Source organism: Phyllostomus hastatus, unplaced genomic scaffold (genome assembly GCF_019186645.2).
Source record: "Phyllostomus hastatus isolate PE091 unplaced genomic scaffold, TTU_PhHast_1.1 phas_contig_196, whole genome shotgun sequence".
Lineage (NCBI taxonomy): Eukaryota > Metazoa > Chordata > Mammalia > Chiroptera > Phyllostomidae > Phyllostomus > Phyllostomus hastatus.
Genome location: NW_025333709.1, coordinates 10,934,640 through 10,948,294, shown reverse-complemented (window position 1 = coordinate 10,948,294; position 13,655 = coordinate 10,934,640). Strand labels below are relative to the sequence as shown.

Here is a 13,655-nt window from a genome sequence, read left to right as displayed (position 1 = left end):
CTGGCAAATATATTTTTCCATATGGTTGGTTCCCTTTTCATTTTGCTGATGTTTCTTTTCACTGTGCAGAAGCTTTTTAATTTGATGTATTCCCATTTGTTTATTCTTTCCTTTATATCCCTTACAAGGATGGATTCATAATGTACCTCAAAAAATAATCCTTTTAGCAATTTCCTATGCATATGTGGATCCCTTTTTAAAGCATGTAGCATGGACTATTATATTTTGAATGTACTTATCTAAGCATTACTAGGAAAAACTTTCCTTTAAATTAATGAATAAAAGGCTCCTGGGTTTCTACTGACATTTATTTCCAGTATGGTGGCCTTTATTCTTCTCAGCTGTCATTTACAATTGCAGTATTCCCATGCCTTCGAGGGTAAGCTCTGACGATATTAGATAGAGTAAATTCAATTTATAATGCTGGAGTAGGAGGCATAACTCATATCTACTTTACGGGCTCATTGCATTATATTAGACCTGCTCTCTCCTGGGTTCCACTGCTTGGCTGAATACCATTTAACCCTGGTATATCCACATGGGTGTTACAGTGACTCTTTGGATAATGGAATCCTAATTGCCGAGTTCTTGGTTATTATTATTTCACTAGTGACTACTATTTAACGAGCAAGGCAATGTGCAAAGAAGAGGGCTAACATAACATGTATTATCATGTCAGTTTTTATAATAGCCCTCTGATGTCAACAGTTGTCTGGATGTCACAGGGGAGAACAATAAGACTTAGATTCTTATATTAAGCAATTTGTTTGAAGCTACATAGCTTTTAAGTGGCAGATCTGAGGTTCAAGAGAGTTCCACTTAACTCCAGAGTCCAGGAGCCATAAGCATTTCACTACAGTGTCCTAAATGCTACCTGGCAGAACCGACCAGCTGTTGTGTGAACATGGATGCGTTTGTGGTAGCCACACATTAGCCTAATCTCAGGAAACCCATGTACAAGATAAAGCTCAGAGACCCACTGTGTGGCTTATGGTCAATTCCTCTAACCTCATCCTCAATCTCTTCACCTTTACAATGAAGCCATTGAATGGAATTATCTGTAAAGCTGCTTGTTCTTGAATCTGGGATCCATAGACCACCCACAGTCTGCCATTTTCTATTTATGAGATTGTGGGCAGTTTCTCTCTAAAATAGTTTGTTCATCGATAAAGTGGAGGTAATGCTGGCATCTATTTATTCGCATGAAAGAATCCATGTGTGCCCTGGCTGGCGTGGCTCAGTGGATTGAGCACAGGCTGTGAACCAAAGTGTCGCAGGTTCGATTCCCAGTCAGGCTACATGCCTGGGTTGCAGGCCATGACCCTCAGCAACCACACACTGATGTTTCTCTCTCTCTCTCTTTCTCCCTCCCTTCCCTCTCTAAAAATAAATAAATAAAATCTTAAAAAAAATTCAAAGTCATTTAAAAAAAAAGAATCCATGTGCAACATGTAACACAATGCGTGCAACATACAAAGTGCTCATATGTGTCAGCTTGTCAGCATCACCATCAACACCATCATCCTCATGTTGTTATTATAAAAAGCACTACTTTATTAGCACTGACATCAGCAATAACCTGCAAGGTATTCAGTGCACACTCACATGTGATCTGGACCTTCACGTGTACCGTGACACTACCTAAGGGAACCAGAAACGGTCACCAGGGAACACCCTGAAAGGCCCAAAAAGGCAAATGTGTCTTCACCAACCGACAAACAAATGGCAGTTACGTGCTAAGCAAGTCTCATTCCACATTTATTGCATCCTGATCATATCATGGTGAAGGGTTTAAGAAGCAATTAAAAAAAAATACTTCCTGGTCACAACGGAATAGTGTATCAGCAAGCAAAATATCAAGACACTGTAGTTCCTTGACATTTGATGGAGTACTTCATTTTAACCTGACCTAAAAACTGGAACTTTTTCCAAAGCACTTCAGTGTCTGGCCATTCATAAAAGAGTCAAGCGTGTGTAGTGAGGATGAAGGTGGAACAGTTCTTGTTGGACTAACGACAATAATTTCTCAAAAAATAAATTAAAAACATTTTCCACAAATTCTCAAACTATAATTTATAGTGTATACATTTTCAATCAATGTCTTTAATTGAAATGAGTTCTTTTGGCTGTGGAAGCAAACAAATACTGTGAGTCTTCCCAAAGGAAGTATTTTCACAGGTGGTTTACCAGGAGACCACCTTTCCAGTTTTAATGGAAAAACAGATGAAAATCCTAAAACAGGATAACATTGCAATTAGTGGAGGCAGGTGTATGTGAGTTTTGTTTCGCTGAACTTTTACTCCATGAGAGTGGAAGCTGAATTTTTTTAACTCATTCCTCTCTCCTCAAAGAGCAGAACAGTGCTTGATGCGGAGAAGTCACTGAATAACTATTTGTTGAAAGGGTGTGTAAGTGGATGGCTGTGTGAAAGGCCATCACCCAACACTTGGCTTAATTTTAATCTCTGAACTTCATTTCTTCAGCTCTAAATAATTCCCACCTTTCAGGGACAGTAAAAAAGCGATCAGAGAGGTGATGTCTGTAGGAAAGCACAGAGTATGGGCTCAGTAAACAGCCGTCGTCATGATCACACGACCCTGCACATTGCTGGAAACAGGCACATCACTTTGTCCCTTGGAGAGATCCGTACAAAGACCTCGATGTCCTCTGTCAGTTTTCAGAATGACAATTGGATTGAGGAGGGAAGCAAATTGATGCTCTTTATTCATGGGCTTTGGTGCATGTCAAATCCCCATGTGACTGCGGTCAGCAGCCCCTCTTGATGTAAAACTTTCCCGTAAGCCTGTGGAGGCAGCACGTAATGGTGGAGCCTTGCTGGAAAGCAACGTGTCTGTGCATAGGGAGAGCTTAAACTCTCTGGTCCTGTGCTTCTCCTTCTGGGGCTAGTCATAAAGAAGGAACTGCAGGTGCAGTCACGGATGTGTGCACTGGAATATTAATTACATCATCATTCCTATGTAGTCAAAACTACTGAAATCCTCTTGACATCCAACAATATGGTAAATTCAATGGATACTTTATTATACAGCCGCTAAAACTCATGAATGGAAAATGCTCAGGATATTTTGTAAAGTTAAACAAATAAGATACAATATCATGTTCTTATATTACCCCTATGTTATTTGTAGAGCATATTAATATACGCTTAGATAAATGACCAAAATGGTTGTACAGTAGTACGATCATGAGCGATTTTTACTTACTTCACTTTTTCTGAAGCCAGCGTATTTTCACAGAACAATCATTTGTTAATAGTCAGACAAAATGTCTTTAGAGCATATATTATAGAGATCATAAGGGTTTATAGACGGCTATAGTATCATTTTAAAGTATAGATGAGTGAGGGACTCCTCACTTTCCCTAAATTTGGGGGTTTTTAGCCTGAAGAAGCCCTAATGAAAAATGCGTCCTGAAATGTTTAAGCCTTATTTGATGTGTTGGCTTAGAAATATCATAATGTTAAAATGACACCAGGGGAAAGGCCTTGATGCTGTTAAATGATTTGATGATGGCGATACTAAAGCATCTGTGGGAGAATTATTTTGGTACACGGACATTTGGAGTATGTTTCAAATAAGCCTCCAAGACAGACATTGGGAACAGTTCACCAAATAAATCTGTGCTCTTCTTCTTTCCTGGGCACGTGAGACTTCTTTTGTCATTTGGGGTGGACATATTAACTGATTTCTAACTAACAAAGTGAGAGTGGAAATCATGTGTACTACTTCAAAACCTGGCCCATAAACACCTCCCACTCCCACTTCCCAATGCCCTTTTCCTCCTTCTGGATGACACAATCAGAGATTTTGGAAGGCACATGTTGAAGATAGCCAAGCTTTCATTAACCTCTCTCCTTTAACAACTCTGAGAGAATAACTGTAAGCTAATCTGTTTACCCACCCAAGTCTGTTAGATGAGCAAGAAATAGACTACATTCTTTTTAATTTGTTACATAGTGAGGGGCCTCTTTGTTACAGCAGCAAGAGATAACCTACCTAATGCAGTCACATTGTCTATCATGTACACTTAGCTGTGCACATGGCCTGGCCAAGTTCATTCTTGATGAAGAGATGGAGATACCACTATTGTGGATAGACCATGCCATGAAAGGAATGAGGGTAAATGTTCGAGGATAGTCCACCTGTACCATTTTTAAAATCACTGGAGTCCTATAGACTTTGGTTAATTTTTATCCATATGAAGGTAGTAAAATGCATTGGTTTCCTATAAGAACTCAAACCACACTTTCTGGATTGTTATTTTTATCATCTTTTGTCTTTTTTTAGTCTTTCTTCTTCGATTTGGATATAGGTCCCATGAGGGAAAGACCTTTGACTTGTTTATTGCTGATGACCCAGTTCCTACAGAAACATCTAGAATAATAAGTGCACAGGACATATTGGTTGAGGATGTAAATGAATGTCATGAATGTGAGATGGATAAAGACGAGCTCACCCGGTGAGACTTCCCACCCTCGAAAATTGACCAGGAGCTTTCAATTGGCACAGAAAGGATTTTTGTCCGATATAGACGTGATAAAACATAAAAGGAATACATATGAGACAGCCAATTTTTAAATTTTATTTTATATTATAAGATCTATTCATCAAATGCTTCTGGAGAGCAAAGGCAGCTGACAAATTAGCTGAGAGCAGATGTCTGTTCACTCCCCAGCTTCACCTCGTGCTAGCATCACTTATAGCTGTGGCAGGCTTCCAGCTCTGACCTTGCACAAATTCATCACCTGATGGCACAGAGCCATCCGTTTGCTGCTCTCTTCCTACTGTCCCAAGCAGGTGGTGCCGAGTTAAATGGCCCATAAATCATCGTTTGCATGTGTGAGAGGTTCCAACTACGAAGTGCTTATTTGCTTTTAAAATTGGCTCTGTCGCTGCCAACTAGATAGAGTCATTTAGGCAAAATTGTGGAGTGATTAGCTACGTACATGCCATCTTCTTTTCTTGAGTTATCTGTCAATCGTTCATTCCTTTATGTATTAGTCAGGATTCCCCAGAAAATCAGAAACAATAGACATGTATATGTACAGAGGGAAATTTATTTTAAGTAATTGGCTCACAGAGTCGTGCAGGATTAGCCAGTCCAAAATCTGAAGGGGGACAACAGATAGGCTGGAGGCTCAAGAAAGAGTTGCAGTTCAAGTTCAAAGGCAAGCTGCTGTACAACAAGGAAGAGCTGATGTTGAACATCACACCCAGAGGCTACTGCTAGAGAATTCCCTCTTGCTCAGTAGAGGTAGCCTTTTGTTCTATTCAAGTCTTCAACTGATCCGATTAGGCTCACCCACACTATGGAGGGTAATCTGCTTTGGTCAAAGTATACCTACTTAAATGTAAATCCAAAAACAACCTCATAGAAACACCCAGTATAATGCTTGATCAAACACTTGGGCATCATGGCCCAGACAAGTTGACGTGAAATTAACCTTCGCAGTTTACTTACTAGCTGTTTTGCTCATTTGTTTTCACTTTTCTTTTCTTTTCTTTTCCCTTCTTTTCTTTTTTGAGGACCAGGGTCCTTGGAGTTATTACTTCAACAGGGTTCATCTAATCCAAAACTTGCAGTGACCAAATAGTCCCTAACTCACCTTCTAGCTCTCCCAATGCATAGCTGAGTTAACGGTGCTCTACCCACAGAGCTTCCAGTTGGTTCTGCCTCTATGAATGGAGATACCCAAGCCATAGGCTTACGGTAACAAGTAACTGGGAGAAATATACACAGACAAGCTCTCTAAACACAAGTTTATATTGAAAGTATTATTTAAATTTGTGTGTATAAATCAGAGGTCTTACCTTTCAAACAAATAAGAAAATAGAAAAATTCTCTTGTGAAGCACAGTACAGTTATAGCTGGCTTATTGGAATAAAGAAAGATTGAACTAACAAATCAATTTTATTTGTAAGTGGAAAATGTTTGTAAGGGTTAAGAGAAGATGTAAGGACCACACCAGATGATTACTGAAGATCCCAGGAACAGAGTCAAATTTAAAGCTTACAGAATATTTATCCCTAAAGTTAAGGATGTCAACACACCTCGATTCTTCTCCAGCGAATCCTGGGGGACTACCAGGTAGTTTGGAGGTCCTGTGACAACTGAGCCAAGAAAGCTCAGGTAAGATCGGACTGTCCATGAGAAGCTAATGCAAAGGACTGGACAAAGCCCATCACTTTCTCACCTCAGTGCACAAGTAACATCCCACATGTGATTTGATGTTGGACTGTTATGTGATCGTGAGTCTCCACTGCCCCAGGAGTCTCTCCTCCTCAGGTTCCCGGCCACACTGTTCCCATGACTACAAAGAGTAGAGGAAGCTTGGCGCTCGCCTCCATCGAAGGTCTGCTGGTTTAGTTCTCATTTTCCTCACCAAGACAAATCCCTTCTAGCATTTAAGATTTCAGTTCCTTTTGCAGAAAAATGCCCAGCGCACTCTGAGATGGAGTAGCCTTGCCCTATGGTCCCACCAGGTCAATAGCCCAACATTACTAGGGTTTCTAAGGTCAATATCCCTCAGTCTTAAGTAACTCCATCCAGGGAACAAAGGTAGGAATTCATTACCTTCAGGCCTGTTTCTTTTCAGACCTCAAGAAATTAAGAAAATCGTGGGTCCTGTCTCATTCAAGCTCACTCATTTCAAACCAAGTTATTGTACACGTCGGAACAAAATGTTAACACAAATTAGTAACTACTCCTGGTGGAAACTTCTTAGGCCAGGCCACCTTGCACCCAAATGGAGCACCCATTTTCTTACTGAACTAGAGATTCTGTGGGTCAGCAAATCTCCAGAGGACATAGCACCAAGCAAAGACTATGTCAAGCATCTTGCAATATGAAAAACAATATAACTTCCTCTTACCTCTTTGATAATAAACATATGTGCTCTTATAAACAGCAATGTGTTTTTGAATGTGTCAGACCAGCTCTGACATTTATATGGAACGATTTTTACATCTGCACTTTTTTTTCATTCTGAGAGAACTGAGACAAAGACAACTTTATGGTTGTGCCTTTGTTCTCTTTGTAATAATGGCTACATGGTCAACTTACTGGGTGCCGCTTTATGCAGTAGTCAGTTAGGTTTAAAAATGTGCAAAACATTAGTTTTTATGAACACTCTGTTCATATTGCTTCTTTACCACTTTCTCCAGGAATGCCCCAGCGGTGTTGTTAACGAAGAAACCTTCAAAGAGATTTACTCACAGTTCTTTCCGCAGGGAGGTAAGTACAAATGTGGACTTGTTAAAGCACTCTCAGTTAGAATTATGCTTGCAATCTTCTCTTCTTCCCTCCCACTTGGTGCTGTGCTGGCCCGAGGGAGGGGAACGCAGGTAGCATGCAGCCCTTCCTCTCGCCCTTCACTACACTCTTTCTTGGTCTCTTTGGGGGGCAGTGGGAGCTTCAGCCTCATCCCCACGTTCTGAGATTTTCTCAGTGGTTTTGGCTCATGAATAATGGTTCATCGTTCTTTCTGTGAGAGGGAGTGATGTTGGCCTTGACTGATGTGGCCATTTGGTGAGGTCACTCTGTGTGCATTGGTCTTGCGTACTAATACCTCGCTGAACTACTTATGCTCACAATCTTGACTCTGCTGTCATCTGGCATGGCATGACTTTACTTCTTCAATCATTATGTAAAAGAATTCATACACAGCATGCAAGGGCATGACATTTTCAATATATCATAAAAGTACACTGCTTGCAAAGTATCGCCCAGCCACGACTTTGCTCTTCAGTCTAACACAGCAAGCAGTGTTCCTGTGCGCCTAGTGCGGCGGGTCTCAAATGCACCATGGTTCCTGACCATGATGGCCTGGTCCTGGGCTGCGGAGCTTTCGCAAGCTTTATCGGTTTCACCTGATTCTGATTCTCCTGACTCTCAAAATTAGGACAAACATCATTATCCTCAATTTACAGATGTGAAATCTGGGGCTTAGAGAAATTAAGTGGCTGCCTCAGGGCCACACATCCACTAAGTGGCAAATCTGGGTTAGAACCTAGATTTCTTGGGAGCGTCACATCGTATTCTCTCTGCTGCTTCTCTGTTTTTCAGTGACTCTTTACTGGGACAACCCCCATCTGAGGAAAATGACTACCACCCTAGATATTGTTTTATTTGCCAAGAAAACAGGATTGCAAAAACGATAATACATACGTGGTAGAGATGAGCAAAGAGATATGCTAGCCACTGAAACCTTTTGTTTCTCCTTCAACCACCCATCAGGACGGCCCGCTCAAATCGGTCGCACAGCCCACGGCCTGCCCAGCTGTGTGTCAGGTGCTGGTAACGCAAGAGGAATACGATGTGACGCCTGCCCCAAAGCATCTGCCCCATCTGCCCCAGTCTCGTGCAGCAGGTGGACACTATCGAAATGGAACATAAGTGTGGGGGTAGAGGTTTTAAACACACTCTTTGGGGCGCACAAGGCAGGGCGAGTGCAGCAGCTGAAGGCAAGGGAGGACAGGAAAAGGAGGCCGTCCGTGCAGGCAAACGGGACCTGAGCGGGCGGAGTCGCCCCTGACCAGGCGCCTCAAGGGTGTCGGACCCCGCCCTGCATCACTCCTCACCTTCCAACAACCCTAGAAAAGATTCTCCCTGTTTAACAAGTGTGGAGACTAAGGGACAGACCGGTTCATCCACTTCCCTTCTAGCATCTTTTTCACTGCTGTCCACCTAAAATGTCCCACATCGCGTCGTGTCAGATTAACTCAACAGTCTCCGACTCCGTCCCTCCGCTTCGGACTTCCCTCCCCGCTTACCTACCGTGGTCTGCTCTCAACACAAGCCGAGCGGTCCTGCCGGATGGAGTCACTCGGCTCCACTCCGACCTCCCGGCCCGCGAAAACAGTAGTCACGCCCCACGCGGGGACCTACACGTTGCGGTTGTGGCCGCAGGTCCCCTGTCCCCTCCCTGTGGACTCACCCAGTTCCAGCCACAGCGGCCTCCTTACCGTTCCTCCAACGCGGCTGTCCCGCTGCCGCTTCTGGCCTTGAAATCACTGCTCCTCCACCTGCAAGTCTCTTTCTCCAGCACCCATCGCAGTGCCTCGCCACCTCTGACTTTATCCCAGTGCCACCCTGGCTTAAACCTCAACCTCTTAAACTTCCCCATGCCCTTCCCTGCTGTATGCTTTGCTTCAGCACTCAAGGGCCCCTCCCACTGTATCCTATGTAACCTATTTTTTTTGTTATTGCTCATGCTCTTCCCCCACTAGAATGCCGTGTCCGAGGCAGCAGAGGTGTTCTGTCTGTTTCGTTCACGCTGTTTGCACAGGTTGGGGCGCCGCGACCGACCACAAACAGCGCTCGGGAGACCCGCGCCGTGTGCGTGACCGAATGACGGCCACCTCACGTGGTGGCTGTCACAGTCCAATAAGAACTGTAACAGGCATTGGGACAGTTTACAACACCTAAACATGTGTTGTTTCATACAAAAAATAGACTCTCTTTCGGTGTTCAGCACAGTTGGTATTAGATATTTCGATGGATTGAAATGAGTTTGTACATGGGTGGTCAACATAGAAATTCTCATTTAAGATGGCCTCTTAGGAGAAGTTAATTGGAATTCAGTTCTGCGTGACCGATTCTGACATGAATTTAGACACGTCGTGGCTGCCACCTCCCCCGCCCCATCTCATCACTGAAAGCCTGCAGACAGGTACCACACACACGGCCAGATCCCCTTGGGTCCAGGGTCCGCATCGCTAAAGAACTTGGGATATCACTTGATTAACACATAGATTTCTAAATCATTAAAAATGGATTTTTTTAAGAAAAATCACGTTTATTATATATTTAAGTGTCCGTCAATGTAGTGATAGGCAATAATATCAAAGCACCTAGCACAAAAGGAAATCTTTATTTTTTGATCATTTCAAGTAGAAGTTATTATATGCTACAAATTAGATACAGTTTCAAATTAAAAATTTATCTTTATTTGAGAGATAACATTTTGGCATTAAAGAATATCTACATTCCTTTGCAAAGGATTCTTGCTACAAAATCCAAAGGGATTTAGAGAAAAATTACTTTTGCGCCCTTAAAAATTCTTTGATTACTCATACTAATGGAATGCATAAATCAAAAAGTATCAGGTATAATAAATAAAAGAAATGAAACAGTTTAGAGAACAATGAGTTGCCATTAAAAAAATTGATATCCTGCCTGCAAATTGTACCTTGCAGCACTCCTAGAAAAGAGAAAAAGACCTAAGGAAGAATGCCATTTCAGTGGCAGGCAAATTCGCGTTATGGCCACCCTCACACTCCTGTGAATCCATTGGTTTAGGTTGCTGATCCGAAAACAACACCTTTGCCTCCTTATGAGCAGTAACAGGGATGGCTCCATAAATCACAATGTCTCCCCATTTCCTCCGGGAAGATGCTTTGTCTCTTCTGCAGAACCTCCTGCAATGTACATTGTGTCAGGCTCTCAGTTTTCTCTCTCGCTTAACGGGATGGCTTACCCAGCCCAGCTTGTCAGGTGTTCTGGAGGTCAGCCCGGCTGGGTGGAACAGACGCTTCTTGGCTGTCAGGGACTGAGTCCGCCCACTATAACGCAAGCGCGGAGGGCGTGGTTTATGGGTGCCCTTGCCTGGGTCACGGCAGCAGTACTTTTTCAACCTCACACGCAGTGGAAGCTTGAGCATGGATGCTCTTAGCTCGAGAAGCATTTTTAGAGCTCATAAAAATTGCAGTTTCCTGGGCTACTCCTGCTTTTGTTGTGAGAATTTTGCACTTACTTTGACTATACAAAGCACCCGATAAACAGCTATTGAAGGAGTGGAAGAATGAGCTCCAGTCAAAAGATTCTAAGTCAGCAAACATTTATTGAGCAGCCACTGTGTTCAAGCTGCTTGAGGCACTTAGATGGGTTCAATGGACATAAATATATATTTTTTTTATTTTTAAAATAACTCTGTCACTGAATATCTAGGACAATATCCATGAGAATTTTCAGGGTGATTTATAAAGGGCTTTTATCGAACAGAAAGAGCTATTTGTGTGTATGAACCTGAACCTGGCTTGCCATAGCAAGAGTGCCACGCACCATGGACTGTACATTCAGATGCACCAGGCTAATCCCATGTGTCGTGCTTCAGTTCAGGCAGGGAATGGGCATTTGTGGTGGAAAGAAAGAAATCAGCCAGACTGATTTCAATCCTCAGATCTGACGACACATGATCATCGAATATTCTGAACTGGATGGGCATCGATAGTTTTTCAATGAAGGGGTTAATTGATATCATTGCTGGGGTCTGGAAACAATTGAGTTAAGGACGCTGGACTAAGTCAGGAGTCCTGAGTTTGTGGCCAGACGATGCCGCCACCCAGGCATGTTACCCAAGTGGTTTATTTCTCTGGGGCCCAGGCTGTTTCTCTTTGAAATGTGGAACAACATTTTTACAGCACCTATAAAGTGTAGAACAAAGTATCCTTGGTTTTCTTTCTACTCTAATAATCTTTATTTTAAGAGCTGGTTCTGAGATGTCTTGATTTTACTGCTAACTCTACCATTAACCAACTAGGTCACCAGAACTAAGCCACTAGAAGTACCTGAACTTTTTTTTTTGCCTTTGTTAAACAACATCCCTTCCAAGCCTAAGGACCCGTCAATTCTGAGCCCTAAATGTAAAATTTCAACTTCACAAGTATATTTATAAGAAATGGAGGCAATCTCAGCATATCAAACTCAGTAACTAATTTTGTTATGTGTAAGGAAATGTGAAAAATAAGGTCATAGGGGGAGAAGAAAGAGTACTATTACATCTTTGGAGCCCTGAACTGTGCTGAAATCTAGACTCCAGGACACCAGTTATTCATCCCGTTAGCAAGTACTCACTGAGCATCTAAGGAAATCACAGTCAGATGGAACCAGACCACAGACGGTTTGGTAGACAGTCTTCCTTTGCTTCACGAGTCCGCGTCTGTGGCCAAGCCAGACCCTTCCAGGGCCTCGCCTCCTTCCTCTCGCCCAGTCACAACATGTAGCACCCCTCCCCTCTTTTAAAAAGCTCTCAGGGTCTCCAAATGCCAGCCAGGAGAAGTACAAATGCCATCGGAAACCTCAGTGCCTTGCATGGCGCAGTCTATTGAGCCCGAAGCTGTATCAAATTAGAACACTTGCCACTTAAACATACAACAGAGTTTACCAAGAATGGGAACCTTTTCAGGTGAAAATATATGACATACATAAAAACAATTGATCACATGTCTTTAAGGTAGTCGAAAGAAAAGTGCCTTGTCTATGAAAAAAAAAGAATACCTAATATTTACTGAACATGTAATATGTGCCTAGGACTGTCCTAGTCCTTTGCATATAGTATCTCATTTAATCTTCTCCTCATGACTCTGTGAAGTGCATATTGCTGTCATTTTACAGGAAACTGAGTCACAGGGAGAGAAACAGCTTGTCCAAGGTTATGCAGGTAATGTTTGGTAGAGCTGAGATTCAAGTTCAGGCAGTCTGCCCTCACTACATTGTTAACAATTGCTCTCTGCACAGTGTACCTAGGCTGGGAAACCAGCTTGACTCCCAGGGGACATGCCAAGGTACATTGAGAAGAATAAGAAGTCCTCTGAACCATGATAGAGAGAACCTTGAGGGTGTGTCCCCCACGTCAATCTTTCAAGTGAGAGCAGATACATTTAAGAAGAATGGTAATTATATCTGCTCACGTTTGTACATTTAAAAAATCTCAACATGGTTTGTTCTGAGGCATCATTCGTGGTGAATTCTGCTTGCTAAGGTAAAGGCATTCACCCTAGTTATATAAATAGAGTAACAAGAGACCTGCTTAATGAAGCTCATTATAAATTATGCAAAATCTCTTTTTTTTCTCTCCCTGAAATAAGTTAAATATACCACTTGTCAGCTCGTCTCTCCATAGGGCACTAAATATTTCCAGAACTCTGTGTAAGAGTTTTGCTCTGTTAAGAGCAAAACAACTTTGCAGATAAAAATTGGCTGCCAATTCTTAGTAACTCTGCAATGGAACTTTCCACCATTGCACTGAGTTGTTTGCCTATTCAAGGATTTCTTCCGGCAGCCCACCAGTACTCAACGGACACCCACCCTGGATATAATGGTTTTGTATATTATTCTGACCCAACTGTATACCTGTTTAGTTCATTGCAAACACTGTTACTGATGCATATGTTTAAGCAATCCTTTGAATCATATTTAAAGGTAAGAGGTGAAAGAAATACCACCATTATTTTGAGAAACTGAGTGTATAATCTACCTCGTAAAATATATGGCCTTCAATATCCTTAACCACTGGGGTAAAGCATTCAGGAAAAATAATCCATAAGGAGGCACTGGCACTTGAGAGCTGGGGAAGAGGTTGGTGTGACCTCTGACCTCCCTTGTTTGGGGAGGACAATTCTCTATTGCTACTATGACTTTGTTTTTTGACCACCTTTAAAAAAGCAATTCACAAAGTAAAAGGTGAATAGGAGATTTATTTGACAAACTAAAAAGCAATTCATAAAGTTAAAGGTGAATAGATGTTTTGTTAAAAATCCCAATAAAAATAAAGATTAAAAGTTGTAAAGTAGAAATGGATTTTCAACAGAAGATAAAAGGCTAACAGCCAATGAGCTAAAAGGTTACACTTTTTA

The 13,655-nt window shown here is 42.1% G+C and overlaps 1 protein-coding gene across 4 annotated transcripts in view; it reads left to right on the top strand.

Annotated features, from left to right (window-relative positions):
• Positions 1–13,655, top strand: part of KCNIP4 (potassium voltage-gated channel interacting protein 4) — a 409,866-nt gene that overhangs the window by 377,105 nt on the left and 19,106 nt on the right. For all 4 annotated transcript variants that reach the window (XM_045834300.1, XM_045834298.1, XM_045834299.1 and 1 more), the window contains exon 3: positions 7,185–7,254. In XM_045834300.1, the coding sequence (XP_045690256.1) occupies positions 7,185–7,254 (70 nt within the window). The remainder of the gene's footprint in view (positions 1–7,184; positions 7,255–13,655) is intronic.